At 38.1% G+C, this 26,625-nt stretch overlaps 1 protein-coding gene across 1 annotated transcript in view; it reads right to left on the bottom strand.

The window, feature by feature from the left end:
* LOC126202950 (putative zinc finger protein 66) overlaps positions 1-26,625 on the bottom strand; it is a 282,869-nt gene that overhangs the window by 214,492 nt on the left and 41,752 nt on the right. The window contains exon 3 of the mRNA XM_049937060.1: positions 5,080-5,154. Coding sequence (XP_049793017.1) covers positions 5,080-5,154 — 75 coding nt within the window. The remainder of the gene's footprint in view (positions 1-5,079; positions 5,155-26,625) is intronic.

The following is a 26,625-nucleotide window of genomic DNA, read 5'->3' on the forward strand; positions in this document are numbered from 1 at the left end:
AAGCAGCTTCTCAAGGCCTTAACTCCATCACGTAACCTGTGACCTGAATCTATCTCCCTCCTCACATCAGCAACTTGTGCACTACTACCTTTTACCTACTACCCAAACTCCACAAACCCTGTTCCGCAGGTCTCCATACTGATAATCCCATTGTAGCTATACGTACAATGCACCCACAGAATGAACTTCTGCCTTTGTTGACCAACATCTCCAAACTCCTTTGTTGGCCAACACCTCTAAAGTACTGCCCATAACCTCCCATCCTACATTCAAGACACTGTTCACTTTCTTCATTGCCCTTCCACAGTTCATGACTTGTTACCACCAAACTTCTTGGATGAGACATCCTTTTACACAAACACCCCCATGCCCATGGCCTTACGGCCATGGATTACTACCTTTCTCATCACCCGCCTGATATGAAGTCCACCACCTCTTTACTTATCCTTCAATCCGACCACAAGCTGATGCACAATTATTTCTCTTTTGAAGGCTGATTCTAGTAGTAAATCTGTGGTACTGCCAGGTGTACTCACATAGCACCATCCTATGCCAACTTTATGGGTCATTGGGAGGACCATTCATATCCATTTAACACCTAAAACCTCTCGCATGGTTCAGATTCATTGGTGACATTTTAATTGTCTGGATTCACAGCAAGGACAATCTTTGCTCTTTCTTCCATAACTCCAATACCTGTTCCTAGTCCTTCTCAACTCATTGAGTCACCTTCCTAAATGTCTCTCTCGAATTCTCAGATGACTCAGTAAATGCATTTGTCTATATCAAGTGCACCAACCACCACCAGTAACTCCACTCTGACAGCTGTCACCCATTCCATGTGGAAAATTCTCTTCCTTACAGCCTTGCCATCCTTGGACACTGCATCTACAGTTGTCAAAATATAGCCCCAACAGAACCTTTACTGACACACAATATCCTATATAGTTCAAACATAAACAATTCTCCTGTGCCATTTGTGCCTCTGAGACCAGTAAACCTATGAAACAGACCCGAACCAGCACTCCTCTGACCACCCAGTATCAGCCTGGCCTTGTGAAACTAAATAATATCCTCCATGATGGCTTCAACTAATTCTCATCGTGCCCTGATATGATGGATATTCTATCCGAAATCCTACCCAAATTCCACAGAATATCCTTGTCCATACATATCACATTCCTACTCTCAATCCTGCACCCCATGGGTCATTTCCCTGCAATTGGTCCAGGTGCAAGACCTGTGCACTCGCCCACCACCTCCTACCACAGCCCAGTCACTGGCACTTCCTAGCCAAAAAAACAGGCATGGCCACCTGTAAAATATCTGAACTACACAGGTGGGAATTGTCTCTCCAATTCATTCTGTTCTCTAGCAATCCCTCTGGCTAAACCTCCACTAACCTGTTCCCCCTGCTTCACCTTGCCTTTTCCCTTCTCTCTCCTGTCTACAACAGTCCTCCATCCAGATCATGCACTGCCTTCTACCACCACTCTTCCTCACTCCCCCCCTCCCCTCCCATGTTGGCAATCTCTCTCTCTCTCTCTCTCTCTCTCTCTCTCCCCCCCCCCCTCCCCCCTCTCCTCTATATCTTTCTCCTTTGTCATCTTCACCTTTATTTCCTTTTTCCCCTCATATTTTTTTCACTCTTCAGTCCCCCCCCCCCCCGCCCCCTCCTTCATACATCTCTTTTTGTTGTACCCTCTGCACTCTTTTTGTCTTCTTGTGTGACTGCAAAGTCATCTGTCCAACAACTTTCAACTTTCCTGCTACTCCCTCCTTGTGTTCTTCCCCACCCCTCTCACATACATAACCTCAGGCAAGTGCTTTTAATACTTGAGGATCAATAATTACACTTGTTATGGCCACACGAATATGTGTTTGGGTGCCAATGGTTCTGTATATCAATATGTATACTATTGCTAGAAAAAGAGCTAATGCACAAAAGTTAGTGTGACTGATGCTATCTTTTATGTGTCACTGTGCTCCATTCATTCATTCATTCATCTGCTTCAGATGACTGGCTGCCATTCTCTTACTTTATGTGTTGCTCAATCCAGGATTTTCCATTAGTGTTTCACTAAGATGTTATTTTTCTAAAGACAGAAACTGGACACATTTAGTCCTTGGAATAAACAGCGAATAAAAACTAAGGAGCTACAGTCTATGATAAAGTGTCCTGGCAGAGGAAAAATTGCAGAGTTTTCATAGTACACTAATGGATCACTGTATATTACCACAACTGTCAGCCAGGATTCACCAGTCTGCAGTCATAAATATACTGTGTGCACATGTATGGCCCCCCTCTGATTCCCTTTATGCAGCAATGACTTCATGCAGAAATGATGTCATGTTGAATTGCAACAGCCTTGTGTGCCAAAAGCAGCCTCATTCCATTAGGTGGGTAGTCTTCGTGTAATTTCTGATTGGCATATATCTGCACATAAACAATATTTGCAGTTTAATCTTTCACTGCAATATACACACAATTCTCTCGCACTTGTGACTGTGACTGTCGAGACCAGTACCTCTTTTTCTTACTAATGAACCATGTATAATATTACATGTAAGACCATTTAAAATATCCCTGACTGATTCGGTCTGTCTGCTGGAATATAATTCCAGCCTGGATATTTAGTCTTGTTCGATCATGTTATTTTTGTAAATTTCATTATGTAAAAATATTCTTGAAAAGTATAGAATTAACATGTTTTAAGACTGTACATACCAAAATGTGCAAGACTGATTTGGAAATATTGTTCACGCAAAATTAAATTTATGGTATGGATGGAGTGAATCTTTAAACTGGTTGTGATATAAGATCATATGGCTCAAGTAGAAGAGAATCATCTATGAATGACAATGGGCATGACTGTGTTCCTCTACCTGTGACCAATTTCCTCTAACATTGAATGGTGCAGGTGCACCATGTGCCTTGCTCCCTCATTAATACATTGAAATACAATGCATTAGAGAAGAGAATGAAATTTCGCTGTCATATAACTACAGGCATTTCCTGCATGAAATATTTTATAACACTGGTACGGAGGAGGAACTACGGTCTCTTTTCATGCACACTCCATACATTGTTGGTCTTTTCTTTACTGTACTTGGCAAAAATTTGGGAACTTTCCCTGTTCTAAGATTAGCAACTTTGGGTGTAGGGGTGGAACTCCAGTAGATGACACATGTGATGGAGAGAATATGGCCAACTGTTCTCCCAAAACTAATCATAAATTCAGTCTGCTCCTTTTGTTACCACGTGTTTTGTACATAAGGTATATTCTGAAGCATGCAATGTCCAACAAATGAGGAAAAAATCTTCTAACAATTTTTTTTCAGTTTGCTCGTGGCCATTTGTTCACTTTTCAACTGGCAATTTCTCCTATCTACACATTCCATATTCTTGTTGTAATCCATGACAACACTCAGCTTTTGCACTGTGCAGTTCTTGGCTTTTACTTCTTGCAATGTATTGTCACAAACTGTACTGACTATCACAACATCTTTTGTCCTTTCATTTCATGAACTTCTGCTTGTTCTCTCCATTGTTACATATTCACCCTTCTTCAGTTTTTCATTTTCCATGCAGTCTGGGAACTTCTCTGTTTTGCCACATTGTACCAACAGTGGCAGTGTCCTTAATCATTAACTTTTCAACTAAGTCTGGACTACTGTAGCAGTAGTAAAGGTAAATACAATGACCCTTCCCTAGCAAAGCATGAGTAGGTTCTAAAATAATTTGAGAAATTTATTTTCTCTTCACAATAATGACTGTCATACTTTGTGTCTATACAGTATAAACCGAGAAGTCCTGAACATTTTGTTTTGTACAAAGAGTCAGCTACAAAACACTGAAAATAACTCATCACATCATTCTTTATTAGTACCAAATGTATACCACTCTTACAGTAAACAAAAAGCACTGGCAAGCTGAACTAACATTAACATGTACAAATGCATCTTTTGGTGTCTGTTGCAGTGCTGCATTTTTATCAGATGATTCTGAACCTATGTCAAGTTCATTTTTTTACCATCTGTGTCTTACCAACTATTAGAGCTGTCATCACTTTCTTGACGGGAGAGGTGTGCATGTGATACAAACATTATAAGTGGCTGTGGATATATTATTTCAACTGACAAGAGATACCATCTAGTGTAATACACATCTATCCATAGCGTTAAACCTGGCAGCCTGAAAGTAGTCATTCCCATTGGCTACACACCAAAGAATGCTGTGAATGGATATATCCATTGAACTGACAATGAGCAGGCCACCTTGTCCAATTAAAGGATTAAATCTTTTAGCACAGTTGTTATCAGTGCATGCACTAATGCAAAGTTACAGTTTTTGTTAATGTGCACCATTTTACTTCCACAATACGCAATTTCTCTCCCATAAATTATCTTCCTGGCACAATTTTTTCTCCACCTCCACAAATCACATTTCTCTATATTATACTACTTTCTGATGTTGGTTGCAACTGTCACATCTACCTTCTTATTTTGTTTACTTGTCCTGTACCTTGTCTTCAACCCATATGTAATAACCAGTTATCTTGAATTATCATATTACCTGCTCAGAAGCAGATTTTTTGTTTCTTGATCACTGTTCCATCTAATATCTCATCTCTTTCTTGTTGTAGCAAAAGGCCAACAGGACATTTGAGAACCTATACATCAGTTTTACAACTTTTACATAAATTTTGCTGAAAGCCATTGGCATTTCATATAACACTTGATACATCACTCAAAAAATATTTAAAAATAACAAATGTTTCCCAAACAGAGGTATGCTGAACATAAAATAAACAAACTTTCTCTATGGATAAATACTGGTCTGCTTTTTCTAGACATCCAGTTTAATCTGTAAACTAAGTTACACAAAACGTTAATGATAAAGAAAAGTGTTTTGTACACTATTTGTGAATGCAATGTGACAGTTGAAATACAGTATTTGTTGAAAATATAATGTGTGTGCATTTTATGGATTGTGTATATTCTGTTGTTATCAGATAAATGGCATTAAAATTCTGAGTGCATAGAAGTAATATACGAGCAGGAAAAATAAGCTTTCACCTGTTCCACATCTGCAGTATCAGGTTCAGAGACATCTTCAAATTTCTCTTCTTTCACTTCCACATCATCAGTTCCCTGCAACATGAAATACTTCAACCTAAGAAACAGTGGTACCAAGTTTGCCTTGTGAACTGCATTTGAAATCTGTCAGGCAAACTAACAATCAAGGATTGCTACAGTCAGTCCAGAAACCAGTAAAGTATGAAAAATAATAATCATTATTACATTTATTTTAATGATACCATCATCAAATTAATAATCAGTAGTGTGATATGCTTAAAAATACTTTAATACAATTATGGAGTTCAGCTACATGCTGGGTGGTTATAATTCAATTGACAGTGTTCCTAATGCTGCAATGTGGCCTGTGTACATGCCAGGAGCTGAAATATTGTAAGTATATTCATTAATAATGTGCTTGCAGAGTATATAGTGGGTGGGGTGAGGTAGGGGGCAGGGGGGGGGGCAAAAAAAGTTCCATTTCCTGCCATCAGGTGAAAATATGGCACTGTCAGCAGCCAGAGTGTGGTTTGTGTGAAGGGAATGGGGAGGAACAATCAAACACATGATAACCGTGGTTCTGGTACATTTATTAGAAAATGGTCACAAGTTACAACATTTGTTCAAGATAGCCTACTGACTTAGCAACATGCCGCACTGTAACATGGCATGGTCGACAGTTGCTCACAGCATATTCAGTGTAATCACAGTGATATATCATTGTATGCTATCCTGCAGATCAGGAAGAGTCTGGATACATCACTGATGGACATGATGTCTCCACAACCAGCAGTCACATGGATTTGTGTCAGGGGATCTTGAAGGCCACACATCTCAAAATTGCCTACATATGATGCATTCATTACCAAAGGCTTCTCATAGCAAATCTTTCACCTTGCAAATGAAATGAGGTGTCACCCCAACTTGCATGAAAATAGTGGTGTGAACAAAGCTGTGTTCTTGCAAAGATGGAATCGTGAGTTGCACAAGGAGATTCTTGTAACATGCAGGTGTCACTTTACACCAACAAGCCCATGAGTTGTGATTTCCGTGAAGAAAAACAGACTGAGGAGTTTGTGAAACAACACCACAATATAGTTATGCAACCAATCAATAACAAGGATCACCCACAATTATAAGTATGCAATTCTGGAGTAAAACAAATTAATAAATAAACACCAGCAGTAACAAGAGTAGATGAATGAACCAAAGCAGAAACAGGGATATGAGCAGCCATATCTGCAGGAAGTCAAGAAGAGAAAGGAATTTGAGCCCTTGTAGTTACAGCTGCCAAAACAATAAATGTGGTTCATTAGACCCTGTTTGGTGAAGAAAGAATACATAAATTGCAGCTACAGCTGCAATAATAAATAGTAATACAAAATGAAATGTGAAAAATCAGTTTGAAGTTGCATTATCTATAACAAATCCACCCCATACTCATTGAACTAAGACTAGTCCTCATTTTCCCATTCAAAGATCTGAATACTTGCTCTAGGACTGCTGAGAGGAAGCTCCTTGCCTGTAACATATTTCAGTACTGATAAAATCTAATGGAAGCTGTACCATTGTTGTATATATTCTTCAGCAAGCTAACATATGTTGAACTGTACCTTTTTCCTTGTTTTCCAATAGCCATCAGCACAGTTTTTGCTGAAACGAAGTCAAAAGTTTCTTCAACATACGTGAATTCTGACAAAATGCTAATGCATACTCATTGCTCCATTCTACAATTTTGTCTATGACTTGCACTGTCCATTGTGGTGTATTCACTTTTATAGTCAGCTTGTGTCCTTTACTGATTACATTGACTGTATTAAGTTCTGGGTGACAGATGTCCGAGTATTATGTCCATCATCTCTTTGAATGCAAAGTTACAAAACACTGTTATTGCTGGTCTTCCAGTTAGCATAGGGTGCAGCAATCATAACATATGAAAATAAAATGTGGAAAATTAAAGAAATCAATCATAAAACAGAATAATGATGTTAAATATGAACAAATATTAAGAATTTAACACACATAAAAGAATATTATAACAATGGCAAATATTTCATTCTTGGCTGGATAAAATGATCCCACTGAAAACTACCCATTTCCTTTCACAGAGTTTTGATAAAAGTCATGAATGCACGAAAAAAATTGTAACATTCCAGATATCTCTTGACGATGTCACCGCTGCATCTATTCCTTTTTGTTGTTCATTATCCAGAAAGATAGGATGAATTCTGTGGAAACACCAAGTGTAGACAGTCTTAATTGCACCACCTAAAACATGGGCAGTGATTAGTAGTGTCAAAGAAGACATCCAGAAGATGGATATAAGGGGTCTATCAAATACCCTGCCAATGTGGCAAGACATATATTGGTCAGACAGTGTGTACTGTTGAAGATCACTGCCAAGAACACCAACGGTACACCAGATTGCAACAGTCTAACAAGTAGGCAGTTGTTGAACACTATCTGTTGGAATTAGGAGGAGGAGGAGGAGGAGGAGGAGGAGGAGGAGGAGATAAGTGTTTAATGTCCCATCAACAACGAGGTCATTAGAGACAGAGCACAAGCTTGGATTAGGGAAAGATGGGGAAGGAAATTGGTCATGCTCTTTCAAAGGAACCATCCTGACATTTGCCTGAAATGATTCAGAGCAATCAGGATGGCCGGACGCAGGTTTGAACCATCATCCCCCTGAATGCGAATCCAGTGTGTTAACCACTATGCCACCTTGCTCATGCCTGTTGGAATTACACAGAGTAGATTATGACCATTCTAAAGTTCTTATAGAGGCTTCTAATTTCTGGGACTCTGTTATTAAAGAATGTATTGAGATCTGATTAAGGGAATCTCTGATCAAGCATGACAATGGCTATATCTTTAGTAAGGCTTTGGGAACCTGCTATTACCTGTAGTCTGATTATGAAAAGGGAGGAGATATCCCAAAATCAAATGACTTCACAAGCAGGTGGAGGAACAGCAGAGGTGCCACCAGCATGCATCCCTAGGTGAACCTAAGACAGAGCACTTTGTCAGCAGTGAGAGTGGGGGATGGCAGACAGTGGAGAGAGTGGCAGATCGAGGGATGGGGAGAGGAGATAAAAGCAATGTGCCGCCACTGAAGTGTTCAGTTCGTCAGCGTACCTGATGATAGCAACAAGGTCTCCTGTTGAAATACTGTATCCGTTGGACAGTGACATCTGGGCAGTTCACTTGAGAACTGTTTCACAAGAAGTAAGCTGGGAGAAGATGAAGAACTGCATAACATTTTGTGCTATTGCCTAAAATGGAAGGTAATGCTCCATCAAAAACAAGGGATGCCCTTTCATTAAACCTGATTTGCCTTATATTAAAATGTATTTTGCAGATACACATAAACCACATAACTGGAAGTGGCCTCTTGCTAGAGTAGGAATCCAAACGGATATCTTTTTGTATCTGGAGTATTCCAATTTCATAACTGATATAAGCAAGCAATCCATTACAGCCTTTTGTACCAGAATATGAAATTACAGTCTGAGCCATCTACATTTCAATACATATGCCACAAGCCACTATAAGGTGCATGGTGGAGTGTAGCTTCATTTCCTTTCCTGTTCTACTCACAAACAGAGAAAGGGTAATATAACTGTCTATATACCTCCATATGAGCCCCAATTCCTCTTATCTTATTGTTATGATCCTCATGTAAAATGTACGATGAGGCCATAGAATCATTCTGCGGCCAGTTTCAAGTGCTGGTTTTCTAAATTTTCTCAACAGTGTTCTGCAAAAACAATGTTGTCTGCCCTACAGGGATTCCTATTTGAATTCACAAAACATCCCCATGACCAACTGGTACAAAATCTAGCAGCTCAGCTCTGAAGTGCTTCAATGTCTTCCTTTGATCAAACCTGGTAGGATCCCAAACACTCTAGCAGTATTTAAGAATGAGTAGTGTTAGTGTTATATATGTGGTTCTTTTATAGGCAAGCCATATTTTCTTAAAATTCTTCCAAGAAACTTAAGTCAAGTATTCATCTTCCCTATTACTGCCCTTACATACTCGTTCCATTTCAAGTTGCTTTGAAATGTTACACCTCAATATTTAACAGACATGACTGTGTCAAGCAGCACGCTACCAATGCTCTATGTAATGGAATTTTGTCCCTAATGAACACTTGCCATCAATGACAACATACTGGGTTCTATTACTTAAGAAGTCTTCGAACCACTCTCACATCTGGGAACTATTCCATAAGCTCATACCTCATTAATAGTCATCAGCGGGTGGCCATGTCAAATGCTTTCCGAAAAACTAGTAATGTGGAATCTGCCTGTTGTCCTTCATCCATGGTTCACATGATATCAAGTGAGAAAAGGGCAAGCTCGAGTTTCATATGAGCGATGCTTTCTGCATCCAGGCTTATCTGTGGACAGGAGCTTTTCCATGTCATGGAAATTTATTACATTCAAACTCAGAATATGTTCAAGACTTCTGCAGCAAGCTAGTAAGTAAGGGGCCAATGTTGTAGAGTAGTCTTTGTAAAACTGAGCTGCGATTCCATCCAGATCTGACAGCTTATTTGTTTTCAATACTCTCACTTGTTTCTCTGCACCAGGGATACCTATATTACTATGCCCTCCATACATGCATCTGCACGATGCTCGAATGATTGTATGTTTGTACAATCCTCCTGTGTGAACGATTTCTTAAGCTATAGATAGATATATGTATTCTATATGGAAATTATTTTTACTTGTAGTATTGTGATTCTGAGTTTCTCTCTTATTATTAACAAAAATACCATTAGCAGTAAAAGTATTGGCCTTTCTGTAAATGTTGGAATTACAAGTCCCAGAAGAGGCTTCTGCAAGATGTCTGGGTTTTCAACATAACACATGATTTCTGCACATATCATTACACTTCAGTGGCCCGAGACAGTGGCCATGTGCGTGTGAGTTGTGCTTGCATGTGCATGTGCTTAAGCTTACATGTATAGCAATCTTTTTGTAGTGCCTGTCTGCGACTCAGTATTTCCTCTCTATTGTGAGTAGCAATCTATCATTTTCATACTATTGCCATTATTCCATTCTGAATTTTCTGTTCTTTGAAATGATGTTTTATGATTGTGAGTGGTATTTACAATACTGTGTACACCTGATTATTTGTGTTTGGATTATGCAGTTTGCGTATTATTTGTGCATAAAAGAAAAAAGATGTGCAATATTTTTCTCTAGCAAACAGCAACCAACAACTTGTCACACAACAATAAGTGCTACTTCTGTTGTTCAAATGACTGCTGCTTGACAACAGAGACCCATTTCCCTTCTCATCGGCCAGCCTGTCTTGTGTAAATCGAAAACAATTTCTATTTCTGATGTTAATTGGCAGGTAAGTGTCAACAGAGCAAGTTAAAAGGAATTCATAAAAAGAGATAATGGAGAAATGAAAGAAGCATGAGTTGACATTAAAACAAAAATTAGAATTAACTGAAAGGTTTGAGAAAGGAGAAACTGTTGCAAAACTAAATGTTGACTATGATATCATGCACTGTCATTAAAACGAATAAGCAGATAATACAGTATTTTGTCACGAAATGTGATTCTAGTTCTGATCATCTACACAAAAAAACATGAAGAGATCTACATTTGATGAATTAGATGCTGCTCTTTTCCTCTGGTTTCGCCAAAAATGAGCAGAAAGTTTTGTTTTCATGTGCAATGTATGCCAAAAAAGGATTTTTTCATGAAGTTCTAGAGTTAGAGGGGCAATTTAATGCCTCATCTGGATGGCTAATCAGATTCATAATGTTATGTTACTGTGCAAGGAGAGCAGCTTAGTTCAAATGTTACAGCAGCTGATTCCTTCTGGGAAGAGTTCTAGAAATTTATGGAAAAAGAGAATTTCACACCAGACCAAACTTATAATGCAGACAAAAGTGGTCTGAATTGGAAATGCTTAAAAACCAGAACCCTTGCTTTTAAGAGCAAAGTTCGTGCTGCTGGATATAAGTTTTCTAAAGAACACTTTACAAATTTGTGCACCACTAATGCTTCTGGGAATTAAAAAGTGAAACTGCTAGTGATTGGAAAATAAAAATAAATAAATAAATAAATAAAAATCCATGTGTTCAAAAATATTGCAGATAAGGATATCCCAGTGTATTACTATGATCAAAAACAAACATTGATAGTGAAATTTTCAAAAACTGGTTCCACACACATTTTGTACAGTACAGCGATACTAGTGAGAAAGGATGGCTACAGAATGCTGTTCTATCTTCCCAATGAGAGGGTTCTCATATCTGGTGATGGTCTCATTGTAACTAAATTTTTAGCTCCTAATATGACTGCCATTATACAGACAATGGACCAAGGCTTAATTGCATTGGTAAAGTAGCACTACTAGGCTGGCCAACTGAGAATGCTAGTTGACGAAAATGATTTCGTAATGTTCTGGAGGAGTTGACAATTCTAAATGCCATACATGGGATTTCTGATGCTTGGCAGGAAGTCAAGCCACATACACCAGTTCGATAATGGAGGAAAATTCTTCCAGGTATAAAAGGAAGCGATTTTCATGGATTGAGTGAGAAGAAACAACAACTGCACAAATAACAAATTTGGCAACAGGTTTAAATGGTTTTGAACATGCTGATGAAGGAAAGTTGAATGAGTGGCTGAAGATCAACATTTGTGACCCTAGCTTCCACAACATGAGTGACACTGAAATTGTGACTACTGCTTCACAACAAAACAAAGAAGAGGACTGTGAATGAGAAAGTGGGGATGAAGAAGGTGAACTTGTCAGTCATTGTACTTCACTATAATGATGTTATTGCTGCAAGAAAAATTTGAAATGCTATGTGGAAAAGTGTCAACAACTCTCAGAAGCAGACCAACATCACAGACTATTTTAAGAAATAAACAGGACTACAGTGCCTATGCACAGAGCTTTGATAAAATTTTGAACAAAGAATGCATGTTTGGAAATATCTCTATTATTCCTGTTTTTCAATTATTGGTGTATCTTCTCACCCACATTACCCCAAATAATCAGAAGTATACCGTATTTTTTATCCTGATTTCAAATCTGATTTGAGTTTTTCTGTACAATGTCAAATTTTTGAACAAATCACTTCTGAAATCACATATTTCTTGTAATGGTGATTTTTTAAATTCAAGTAAAAATAGATTATTTATTTTGCGACCTTGTATAGAACCACCACACGCTTCATTAAAGTCGACGATCATGTGTGTTCACTTTAAAATGCTGATAATTATTACAAAAACATAGCACATACATGGCAATTTAATTTCCCTTTGCTGTTTTCATGGCATCAACTTTTTTATGACATGGAGCAAAACTTCTCTTCATTGATTGTCTCCCTTCACCGATGCCATCTCTCTTAGCATAAAACAACAGTCAATATTAGCCATAATGTTTGCATTCTGTCATCCCTACTATCTCGTTTGCATCTCCCTGGTGTCCTGGTAAAACAACTCTCCCTGTTTTTCACTCACACAGTCAAGGTTCACAGGGGGAAAAAATCAATATGTAAATGTAGAAAACTAAGCTTCATGCTTAAGTTACATCCTAATTTCATGGAACTCTGCAACATTGTTTCACCAAGGGTTTTTAGTTTGGATGTTTGTTGCACACCAAAAGATGGCCACTACTTCTGTGGATTCATTGCACTTTCAAATAAATTGTCTCTCACTAAATTTCTTATCTGCAATCCCACAAAGATCCCTTCTTTACATTCCTCACATGATACATGTGGAAACCTTGTTACCAAGTACAGGAAGCAGATATCATCTTTTGAAGTGGTTTAGTGGACTGTTTCATTAATACAAGCTTGATGTGAAGAGATGGTGATAGTATGCTGCTTGATTGAACACTTAGTTCATTTATTGTAGTCCATAAATCGGGTTGTTCTTTTGGGCCAGATAGTCACCATCCAATGCCTGTCTTTCGCTTGTCTGTACCAATCACAAATGAAACACAGAAGTTTTATCTAGATTACTGACCAAGTGACATACCACCTACATTCAAACTCCAACATATTGTCCAAGAATGTTTTTCATGGTTCAAGTATTTCAACACAGCTTTGAGGTTTTCTAGTACTTCCTTAGGGTGTACTGAGTGTATGGTATATCTTGTGTGGTGCATCTGAGTGGCATTTCAGCCCTCCATCAACATAAAAAATGATTCACAATTGGTGGGCTAGTAAGAGGGAACTGAAAAAAACAAGAGGAAGACTACTTGTGTCAATAGAGGATTGAATGCAAGATGGCCGAAACTATAAGTGGACGTACTGAATGGATTCAAGGACACTGTCAAAATGGCTTTTGAATTAATACTAAAATGATTCAAATACACACACATAAACTAGTGCAACAGTGGAATTTATTCGACTTTAAGGGTGGAGTTGGTTGGTGCAACTGGTTTATGAAGCATCATGGACTTAGCATACGAAACAAAACCAAAATATCTCAGAAAATGCCAAAAGAGTATGAAAAGAAAATATTATCTTTCCATTGCTTTATCATTCAAAATCAAAAGAAAACCAGTGTGGAACTAAGTCAAATAGCAAATATGGACAAAACTTCTCTGACATTTGCTGTGTCAAGTAATAGAACTGTTGCCATGAAAGTTGCTAAAGCTGTAACTATACGGACAAGTGGACATGAAAAAATGCACTACATAGTTGTTCTTTCATTTTGCACTGATGGTACTAAACTTAATCCAGTGATCACTGTCTAATGCAAAACAATACCACCAGGTGGTGTTGTATATGTACATGACAAGGGTTGGCTGGACAATGCTGGTATGAAATTATGGATTAACAGAGTGTGGGAGAGAAGGAAAGGTGCTTTACTGAATACGAGTTCTCTTCTTGTACTAGATTAGTTAGTAATCATTTAAACAATTAACTTACTTACTTACTTACTTACTCACTGGTCATACCGGACTCGAGAGTCCATTACCGCAGCAACATATTTTCGCCATCTGTCCCTGTCTTGGGCTATTTCCTTCCATTCACCTTCAATACCTAGGCTCCTCAAATCAGCCTTCACATTGTCGTCCCATCTACGCCTCGGTCTCCCCACAGGACGTTTTCCTTCTAGGTGCCCTACCAGTACTCTGCGCGCTGCCCTGCTCTCATCCATTCGAGCTACGTGACCAGCCCATCACAGCCTACGTGATTTAATAATACTGATTATGTCAGGGCTTGAATAGAGTTCGTGAACCTCTTCGTTATGCAGCTTTCGCCACTCTCCGCTAATGTCATCCCTTTTTGCTCCAAAAATTTTCCGCAAAATTTTGTTTTCAAATACTTGAAATGGCTTTTCATTTTGCACAGTGAGAGACCAAGTCTCACACCCATACAGCATAACTGGTAGAATAATAGTTTTGTATATTCTAATCTTTAAATTCCTAGACAATATCCATGATGAAAGTAATCTATTCAGTGAGAAGTAGCATGCATTTCCCGCCTGTAGTCTCTTCTTCAGTTTGGATTCAATCTCATTTCTCGAAGTGATAACCATGCCTAGATACTTAAATGTGTTCACTTTTTCAGACTGCATGTCTCCAACTCTCAACGTTTCCTGATCTACTGCTGTTGGCATTCTAGTAGTAACGAGGTATTTAGTTTTGTCTTCACTTATCCTTAGACCTACATCTTCACTAGCTTCAATTAACGCATTCGCATTTGCTGTTACAGATTCTATCCTATCGTTAATGATGTTTGGATCATCTACATACCCTAATATCTTAATATTTCCATCTAATTCCACACCCTCTGAATTATCTGCTGCCATTCGTAAAATATATTCTAGGACTAAATTAAAAAGTAGCGGAGACAGGGCATCTCCCTGCTTAAGACCGTTCTTTATTACAAATTCTTCTGACTCCAATTTCCCCACGCGTACTCTACCTTTTGTGTTTTTCAAACTCGCTTCTATAAGTCTAACATACTTCTTTGGTATTCCAAGTTCCAAAAGAATTCTGTACAATTTTGACTGCAATACTGAATCATATGCTTTTGTAAAATCTATGAAAAGATTATGAACTGGTTTATTGTATTCCCATTTCTTTTCCAAAATTTGACGCAGGGTGAATATTTGGTCTATAGTTGATCTGTTCCTCCGAAAGCCGGCTTGGTAATCCCCCACAATTTCATCTGCATATGGTGTAATCCTGCTTAGCAGAATATTAGATAAAATTTTGGAACATACTGGTAATAGCGATATCCCTCTATAATTACTACAATCCATTTTGTCACCTTTCTTAAAAATTGGGATCAGAATCGACTCCTGTCACTCTTCAGGTATCATCTCTGAGTTCCATACTTTAGTTATCACTTTGTGAACTACTTCCACCAATTTCTGTCCCCCATTTTTAACTAATTCTGCAGTTACGCAATCTGATCCTGGTGCTTTATGGTTTTTCAATTTGTTGATTGCATCTCTTACTTCCTTTAACGTTGGCTCAGGTATCTGGGGTTCTGCTGTATGTATTTCGTACGCCTGTTCATTTCCTGCTTCCTGGTGTACATTTAATAGATGCTCAAAATACGCCCTCCATTTACTTAATATAGCACTGGGGTCTGTCAGTATTCCCCCAGCATCCCCTCGAAGTGCATTTGTCCTAGCCTTGAAGCCCTTCCTATATCCATTTATGACTAGGTAAAGTTCCCTAATGTTTTTTGTTTTACTGTTTGTTTCCATTTTTGTAATCTGATTGTTCAAATAATCCCTCTTCTTTGCTCGTAGCCTACGACCAACTTCCATTCTCAAGTTCAAGAACTCCTCTCGTTTTCTGTCTTCCATTCTATCCCAATCTAATCGCGCTTTTCTTCTTTCCTCTACCAATTTCTTGCATTCCTCATCAAACCACGGTTTCCTCCTGTTCTTCTTAATTGTACCTATTGTGACCTTCGCTGCCTCTTTGATATTATTCCTCACAGTGATCCACTGTTTATTTACATCCTCGTCTTGATCTTCGTGTGTCCTGAGAACATCAAACCTATTGGAAATTTCTATCATGTACCTTCTTCTAAAGCTTTCATCATTTAGCTTGTCAGTGTCGAACCTAACAAGTTCTGCACTGTGACACCTTGATGTTGCTGTAGATAGCCGTTGGTGAACTTTGGCAACTACAAGAAAATGATCAGAATCGCAGTCTGCTCCCCTGAAAGTCATAACATTTTCTATAATAGTGTGCCATCTCCGATCTACAAGAACATGATCAATTTGGTTTTGGGTGTGTCCATCCGGAGAGACCCAGGTTGCTTTATGAATGTCCTTCCTTTTGAAATATGTGTTCTGAACAATCATGTCTTTTGAAACAGCAAAATTAACCATCCTTGTGCCATTATCATTCGAAATGTTATGCAAACTTTCTTTCCCAATTGTAGGCAGGAATGCTTCCTCCTTCCCTATCTTTGCATTAAAATCACCTATGATTAATTTTGTGTCATACGAGGAGAACTCATCCCACAGTTGATCTAGTTCTTCATAAAAGCCGTCTTTAACAAGCTCTTTAGTGTCCTGAGTTGGTGCGTGTACATTAATTACTACTAGTCTATTCCACCTGCCGGACAACACTATAACTGATAGTTGGTCACTAATGAACCTTATATCTCTGATTGCGTGAAGCACTTTTCCCTGTACTGCGAAACCTGTTCCGAAACTGTGAGCTTCCGTACCTCCATAGAAAAATGTATAGTTACCCCTCTTTATGCTATCCTCCCCCTGCCACCAAGTTCTTGAATAGCTGTAATGTCTACATCGTATCTATCTAATTCGTCTAGTAATGTCTGGAATGTTTCTGGCCTGTTCAAACTTTTAACGTTCCATGTTCCCAACCTGAAAGTTCCTTTCGGCCTGAATCTCTTCTAAGTAGGTTCCGCCCGGAGATCCGAATGGGAACCTAGTTTATCTCCAGAATATTTTACTTCAAAGGGACCCATGCCCATTAATGTTGCTGATTCTTGATGAATAGATTTGGTAGTAGGAGAAGAAGAAACAGGGATGGTTCATCACGCCATCGCCTGTACCCCACCGGTTGTCCGCGACTGCTTATTTTTTTGTATTCGCAGTTACCCTTCATATCTGAAGGCCGTATCCCCTATCCGCAACCTGGGGACGCGCTGTGCCGTGGTGGTAGGGGCCCACAAGACAGTTAAACAATTATGTGAAAGAGAAATTGAAACAGGGAAATACAGAGCTTGCTGTTATTCTGGTAGGACTCACTTCACAACTACGAACTCTTGATGTGTCAATAAGTAGACCATTTGAAGAGGGTATGAGAGAGGAATGGAACAAATGGATGATGGATGAAACTAAACATGAATTCATGCCAAAGGGAGCTTTAAAATGACCTACAAACAAACAAGTGTGTTAGTGGATAAAACAGTTATGGTCTAGAGTGAGAGATGACATTATTCTTAAATTTTTGATGAAGTGCAGCATAAGTCACGCTCTTGATGGTAGCGAAGACCATCTCATATATGATGATGACAAAAATGACGACAAAGAGGAGGAGGAGGAGGAAGTAGTAGAAGAAGGTTCAGATGACAATATTTGGGGATTTTAAAGGTCACTTCAGTTTTATAACCTAAGGATTTTGTTTAGTCTGGGGTTGCAGTCTAATAATAAAAATGCCAAAAACCTTATTTCTTAAAAAAACTGCTGAAAAATTAAGATGCGTCTTCTAGTCCGTAGCATCTTATAGCCTGTAACATATGGCAGTTGCATTATGTATAAGTGATAACTTTTAGAAAGTTATTCTCCATCGTCATCGTGTTACCTCACCAGCAACTGCTGAAAATGGCACAGCCTAATACTGTACATGAGAATAGCCAAATGGTTAATGGCAATTCCATCAATGTCAAGACAACTGCCAACTTGGCTATGGCAAGTAGCGTTACATTGCCAACTGAAACTGATATTAAACAGAATCCAATATTATAATCTATAGTTCTATTGCTGAAGTTAATACCATGAATTTTAATCCCACAACTGATCCAGATACAATGATTTCTAGCCCCAAGATACAATGATTTCTAGCCCCATTGTCAGAGTAGATAATGTAACATCAGTCCTAACAACTGGATCTGTTACTACCGAACAAGATTCACTTGCACTGATTTTCCAAAAATTAGAGAGCACATCTACTGACTTTTCAACACTAAAAAACAACAAATTTTGATGTGAAACTAGAGCAAAATAGTCTGAAGCTTGCAGTGAAACAAGTAGTGTCATGTGTAGTACATATATCTGCTGAGCCTAAAAGCAAAATAGAGGAATTCCTAAAAGAATAGAGTAAGCAGATAATTTAACAATTTGAAATAGAGCTAAGGAATGTGATACATCAGACTGTCACTGATGTATGTGCAACCTATCAAGTGCGAATTTAGTTCCATGAGGTAAATGTTGATTCAAAATCTGTCCAAATGGCAACAAGAGGTTCAAGATAAATTAACTAGCTAAACTGATTGTGTGAAAAAAGAATTAAACACTGTAAAAGGGCAAATTGGTGATATGTCACACATGCAGCTCAAGTAGATCGTGTCAGTGGCCACTATTCTTAGAATCCATCAATATTACTCTCCAATAACAGGAGCAATATTGCCACTCCTACCTGGTAGTAACATATAGAATTCTTAGACGAAAAAAAATTGCAGAAATTTTCATCTGCTTGAGTTACTGAAAATTTATGAAAATTCAAGTTTGGGTGAAGCAAGATCAAATTCCTAGATCAAGTAATTTTATCTGAGGGTATAAATTCCAATCCTGAGAAATTATATTATGAAAAGGAGTTGCCACTCATGATATAGCGGAGATGCTGAGTCACAGATAAGAACAACAAAAAGACTGTCACAAATAAGTCAGTATGGCCTTCGTCAAAGACAGACGACAGACACACACACTCTCATGCAAACTCAACTCTCATGCATACGACTGCAGTCTGGCAACTGAAGCCACACCACTTGTGTAGCTTCATTTGCCAGAGACTGCAATCATGTGTGTTGTATGAGTTGTTTTTGCATGGCGTGTGTGTGTGTGTGTGTCATCTATTATTGCCGTAGGGGCTGAAAGCTTATTTGCAACAGACTTTTTGTTGTGCCTATCTGTGACTCCACTATATGGTGAGTAGCAACTCTCCTTTTCATAATATTGTTGCATTTCATCCTGGATTTTTCCATTGTTTAATCATGAGAAATTGAGTGCTATTAAGAATTTTCTGTTTCCAAGAAACAAACAACAGCTGAAAGCCTTTATAGGGCTATGTTTATGTATCAGTCGTTGAATAGCTATGCCTTATTAGGCCTTTTAAAGAAGAATAGTCCATGGTACAGGACAGAACGTGAGGAGGACTTTTGGGGCTACAAAGTGTGTGTTCAATCACTCTGACATATTGCATCATCCCAACATATCAAAAGACTTTTGTCTTGCCTCCGACACCTTATTTTCAACCTATTCTATGCAAAGGAAAATATGAAATAAGGAAATGAGCTTCGCCTGTAGTAACCTGTCCGAGTATGAATGAGGATATTCCACACTTGAACTACAGATCTTGTCTGGGCTTTAAAAAAATTAACTATTATTTGTTTGGAAGACATGTCAAGGTTTACTTTTATCACTGAGCCTTGAGATTCTAACTATTATGTAAAACTGCTATATAATTATCTTGCCCATTGGTCAATGTTTCTTTAGTCATATAACTTTGATATTGTTTACGTAAAAGGAAGTGACTAAATCATTGCTGACACCTTATCACAGTGCATGCGTGTGTATTCTGCCACCTATCAAAATGCTCTTGTATGGCATACTCATTATGTATGGTGCAAAAAAGTGCTGCAGGAAATTGACTTTACATCACTATTTCCCAAATATGTAGTAACGCACACAAGACATTCTAAAAGGTCTCTACTCTGCCAAAAGGCAAAACCTTTGAACTTGGGCAGTAAGACAGAATTGCATACGATATTAACTACAGAATATCTGAGAATGGTTTGTATTGGTCTTTCAGGACTACTACCGTCCATCCATGTGGGTGTTAAACATACTATTGGCTTATATGATGACTTTTCTAAATATCTTAAGCTCTATGCAGTGAAATCAGCTGCTGCTACACCAGTCATTAGGAGACTAGTAAATGAAAATATCCCTATGGTAAGCAGGTTTCAATCGATTTGGTCAGACAATGGGCAATTTCACTTGTCACAAATATGGGGAATACTTGAAAGATCAGAAGATTAAGCAAATATTGGTCCCGCAGTTCAACCCACAAGCCAATCCCACGGAGCAGATCTTTTGTGAGTTCAATCACTTTATGAGGACTTACACACCTCATAAACAGATGAAATGGGAAGAATTTCCAAATGTATTCGAAGAAATAGTGAATAATTTTCCTACACATCCTACTTCACACACTCTGGATGATTTACTGAAATGGGAAAGAAAAGACTGAGTGGCTGAAACCCATTCCACATATGCCATGAGCAGAGAAAACCCTGCAAGAAAAGATAAAACAAGGGTTGACGTCTATCACGGAAAATACTACTCTACAAAAGGAACAGTACAACAAGAGGCTGGGTAGAATGTAGGTATACTCTGTAGGTGAGAAAGTGATGGTGAAAACCCACTATAAACCTTCACTATTATTAAGAAAGAATAAGAAATGGTAATTGGTACCTATGAGACTATTCCAGATAAACCAAATTCCCCACAAAGGTAGTTACCTACGACCCACCTGACTATGAGTAAAATTAAAGGTCAGTGCCCTCACGAGACTTGAAGTAGTTCCATTAACTGAATGCATATATTTACAGAACCTATAAAATAGGATGAACAGTTAGTTATAGAACTGTGCTAGTTACATTGAGTACAATCTTCTGCGCAGTTAATAATGTTAAGAAATTGGGAACATACATTACCACAACTCACAAAGTTTTAGTTTTCGTAGAAGAAATGCCTGGCTGCAAGTATGATAGCTTGTATATCTCATCCATATGCAAATGGTATTGGTGTAGCAACAGGAGCAAGAACATAGACGACTAGTCTCCCATTTAAATGAAAACATACACTGGATGTGTCAGAGGAGAATGTTTTTGTAGTATGACCATTGCAACCTCGGGGTTAGTATTGATTAAGGGCAGCAGTGTCAATGGACATGACCTGTTTACTATGCAAGTAAAAGCAGTTTGGTCATAAGTCTATTGGTTAAGAGGTGATGTAAAATTAATGACGTCCTACAAGGTATGAAAGCATTTTGCATAATATGTGAATGAGTGTATGTAAGGACTTCACACGCAACACGGATAACCAGCCAAATACTATGTCCTCACAATACAAGCTCCTAAATGACAGGGTTAGTAATCAGAAAATTTAGGCAAACGACAATATTATAATCCTTTTTGCCATCTACATCTAAGATCTAAGGTAAATGTGTTAGCCTGTAATTCAAGAATTTTATTTAATCATCAGGTATCTGAATCTGTCATGTGATTTTAAAGCTGATGAGCAAAATGCAATAAGCTGTTTGAGTCTGGAACATAAGCATTTAAGGTGACCAATATTGACTCTTTGAGAGTTGCTTTCCTTTAGAACATTCTAAACAGGGTACTAGCAGTAATGGGCAGCCCGGGTGGCTGACTAGTGGGATAAAGATATATGTAGAACAAAGCGGGAATTATATCAAAATGTTAGAAGTAGTCACAATCAAGCTACAGTAGCCCATTACAAACAGTAATGTAAGGTGCTTAAAAATGTTATTAGGAAGGCAAAGAGTATGTGGTATGCAAATAGAATAGCTAATTCTCAGGATAAAATTAAAACCATATCATCAGTTGTAAAGGAAATGTCTGGTCAGCAGCACAAGGTCAACGATATAAAGTCAGATCACAGTAAAAATATTTCTGTTACTGATAAATCAGATATATGTACAGTATTTAACAATCATTTTCTGAGCATTGCTGGTGAATTAAATAAAAATTTAGTTTCTACAGTAAATCATATGACTTTCTTGGCAAATGCCATTCTGAGATTGATGTCTGAAACACTCCTCTGTGATACAGACAAGAGGGAGATTGAGTCAATAATTAAATCATTGAAGACTAATGACTCTCGTGGTTATGATGGAGTGTCTAGCAGAATATTAAAGTACTGTGCTGCACACGTTAGCCCCTGTACTTATCCATATTTGTAATTTTTCCTTTAGGAATGGTGTTTCCTGAGCAATTACAGTACTCAGTAGTAAAACCACTTCATAAAAGGGAGAAAGGGATAATGTAGATAATTTTAGACCTATTTCTATGCCATCAGTGTTTGCAAAAGTTATTGAAAAGGCTGTGTATGTAAGGATAATTGATCATTTTATATCATACAATTTGCTATCAAATATACAGTTCGGCTTTAGAAGTCATTTAACAACTGAAAATGCTATATTCTCTTTTCTCTATGAGGTACTGGATGGGCTAAACAAAAAGTTTCGAACGCTTGGCGTATTTTTTTATTTAACTAAGGCATTTGATTGTGCTGATCACAAAATATTGCTCCAGAGGTTGGACCATTACAGAATACAGGGAGTAGCTCACAATTGGTTCCCCTCTTACTTTAGCAACAGGCAGCAAAAGGTGATTATTCACAATGTTGATAACGGCTGTGATGTGGGATCTGCGTGGGGTACTGTCAAGTGGGGGGTGCCCCAGGGATCAGTGTTGGGGCCACTCCTGTTCCATATTTATATAAATGATATGCCCTCAAGTGTTACGGGTAACTCTAAAATATTTCTGTTTGCTGATGACACTAGCTTGGTAATAAAAGATGTTGCGTGCAACATTGACTCGGTTTCAAATAGTGCAGTACATGACATCAGTTCATGGCTTGTAGAAAATAAACTAACACTAAATCACAGTAAGACTAAGTTTTTACAGTTTCTAACACACAATTCAACAAAACCTGACGTTTTAATTTCACAGAATGGGCATATGATTAGAGAAACTGAACAGTTTAAATTTCTAGGTGTTCAAATAGATAGTAAGCTGTCATAGAAAGCTCACATTAAGGATCTTGTTCAAAGACTTAATACTGCCATTTTTACTATGTGAACGGTATGAAAAGTGAGTGATACTTCAACAAGAAAATTAGTCTACTTTGCTTATTTTCATTCGCTTATGTCGTATGGTATTATATTTTGGGGTAACTCTTCCCATTATACAAGGATATTTTTGGCTCAGAAATGGGCAGTTCGGGGAATAAGTGGTGTGAGTTCACGAACCTCTTGTCGACCTCTGTTCACGAGTCTTGGTATTTTGACATTGGCCTCTCAATATGTATATTCCTTATTGTCGTTTCTTGTTACCAACATTAGTTTATTCCCAAGTATAAGCAGCTTTCACTTGGTTAATACTCAGCAGAAATCAAACCTGCATTTGGATCGGACTTCCTTAACTCTTGTGCAAAAAGGTGTGCAGTATACTGCTGCATCCATTTTCAATAAGCTGCCACTCAAATTCAAAACTCTTAGCAGTAATCCACGCACTTTCAAATCAAAACTGAAGAGTTTCCTCTTGGGTCACGCCTTCTGTTCTGTTGAGGAGTTCCTTGAAAAATTAAGCTGATTCTTATTGGATTGCTGATAGTGTTTACTTAACTTATGGGCTGACTTTTTCAGGTTCATGAACATTTATTTTTATCTGTTATTACTTTTATGTTGTAATTTCATGTATTGACACGTTCCATGACCTTGGAGATTTGTTCCTCAATTTGGTCCCACGGAACTGCACGTGTAAATAAAAAAATAAATACACTCAAATGAGCATAGATACTGAAGATTTCTAATGATGGAATGACTGTCATCCAGGTAAATGTTGAAGGAATATTTTTGTAATAGATGATGATGAGGTAAACTCCTTGGCTACAGGAGAGCCATGCCATAAAGATTTTTACAGCCACAAGATGATCAAATGATGTGTGGATAGTGTATTACCTAAATGATTTAACTAATTGTTCACTGTGTTGGAAATTACATAAAATTTGTCAAACACATGGTGATGAGTGAGGACATGAATAAAATTAACTGTATTGCCAATAAGAGTACAACACAGGATATCACTGCAAAATTGGAATAATAATGCAGCAACAGCAAAGAATTTCCATTTATTTATCTTAATAATTACCATTTCTATGTATGTGTGTATGTATATACATATATATGTAGTAGCAGTAAGTTTTGTCAGGTGCAATAGCTATCAGCTATCTTATATAGTGAAAGCAAAGGAAGAGACAAAGTAATGTCATATGGCAAGCACTCTATAAACGTTTTGATATGTGCTTTTTGTGCTTAAAAAAAAACTGTTACACCTGTTTTCAAGATCAGAAGACTAATGTAAAACAAGTCTCAAACTCATGAAATTTTTCTTTTCCTTTTACAAAGGAGTTTACGTGAATTTTACTACATGTCTCTGATGTATGAGACTTACTACTTGCACGATTATGGTACTATTCACAGCGTGACTAAAGTGATCATGACTGACTGATCTGTGATGCAAAATGTTACTCATTTACTCTGCTCTACTAGGAACAATTGATAGGAACACTATCTCTAAAAAGAATTGTGTTTCTGTAAAATGAGAATGAGATATGCAGCAAATCTGTAAATGTGCAAGTTGTTGTGATGAAATGCATTAGATACATCAGTAACTATATTCTAACTGTATTTCTCATTAGTGAGGCTTAGAAACATGAATGTAAAACAATATATAAATAAGGCAAGGTGGAGAGGAATTACAATAGTAAATTACGTTCAAGCAACCATTACTCAAATGGACTTGAAAAGCTAACAGTGTAACAAGCATTCAAGAGACAACTGATGTTATGGTAAAAGTTGCTGCTGAAATGAGCAGACACAAAACTGCACGAGTGTTTCATGCAATCTGGGCACTACCACTGACTAGTGTAGTGTTTCAGGATATTTGTAAACATCCCAACACACCATTGGAAAGTTGGAAAGCCGTTGACAAGAGATGCTCGTGAGTAAGTTGAATAAGAATAAATGTAGTGGGGAAGGGAAACTGTGTGTTCTCCTTTCTTGTATGCAGTGAAAGTGGAACAGTGGTGGAGCCGGCGAGAAGGGGACCAGTAAAAATGGTTTTCTGGGAGTCATTTGTGCCATCGTACATCAAGTGCCTGAATTCGAGAGCCATGGAGTAAATGACGCACCAGCAAGAGCATAACGAACAATTGAACAGCAGTAGTTGTTTATCTGTTTTTGCTCTCTCAGGTCCTAAAGTACACATGTACAGACGTTTTTGAATGTACTCAAGAGAAAGGTATTATCGTAGCAATATTTGTTGTGTTGTTAAAAGAAATAGTGAAAATGTTGGGAAAATATACCCATTGTTGTGAGGAATTTGGCTATTTATTTAGAAGCGCAGTAGAGAGAACTTGCGGAATCATTCCAGGAATCTTCACCGCAGTTGGATCGACAAGGAGGTGGCACGGAAAGATCCGAACCACCAAACAACTACTCTGAGACGAGGGGATAAAGGTAATAATACTTTCACCTGGCTGTGTATTAGGGTCGGCAAAATATTGCCCTGTTATATCGGCCAGGGACGCAACTTCTCGATAGTGCTGGTATAATACCCACCACAAATCCTACAAAATATACATCAGCAGGAGAATGAGCGAAAAATACACCCCATGTGGTGACCCTGGAAAATGCGAACAGAAAATGCACCAGCAAATGCAGAAAACTGATTTGAGTCAGAATTACAACTCCAAAGAATAGAAGACAGAGAAGTTGCCCCTGACAACCAGTAGTCAACAACAGTGCCTTATAACGCACATAACAAGAAACCAAAAATAAATCAGAGCCTCTTTTAATGAATTGTCTGAGAAAGATTAATAAACACATAATGAATGGAAATTATAATTTACTGTTTGATATCTGAAATAGAAAAAAAAAGAGAAGAAGACAGTGGCAGTAGAAAGTGCACCCATATTACAAGCAGCGAGTGCACGGAATGAGTTCAAAACTTAACAAAATTGTTTCGACAGGATAACGCATATGGCGGACGTCGATCCAGCGGAAGTTATCAACGCAGAGCAGCGAGCAGTTACGTGGATACGGGGTGCTGTATGGTCCAGACAGCAACAGTGCGCAGCATGAGAGCAGGTGTCGGCTTCAACTTCAGAGCCGGCTTCAGCTGTTCTACAACCAGCAGCAGTTCACAGTTCCGCAGAAGGGTGACTCGTGAACATTTAAAAAAGTAGAGACATTTCTGTGAGTATAGGGTTCAATACTAATATTGTTGATTGGTAATAAATAGTACAGGCCGATCACAAGAAAGATGGCAATGCAAAACAAGGAGTTAAAATCGATACTAGAAGGTATAATTATAGAACGAGCAGAGAAGGATAAAGCAATACTAGAAGGTATGATTAAAGAACAAGCAGAGAAGGATAAGGAAGGATGGAGAGCGGAACAAGTAGAATTAATTGAGTCCATTAAGGAACAAGTTACTGAATCAATCAATGACACACTCAACC

The sequence above is a fragment of the Schistocerca nitens genome, chromosome 9, assembly GCF_023898315.1.
Source record: "Schistocerca nitens isolate TAMUIC-IGC-003100 chromosome 9, iqSchNite1.1, whole genome shotgun sequence".
NCBI lineage: Eukaryota > Metazoa > Arthropoda > Insecta > Orthoptera > Acrididae > Schistocerca > Schistocerca nitens.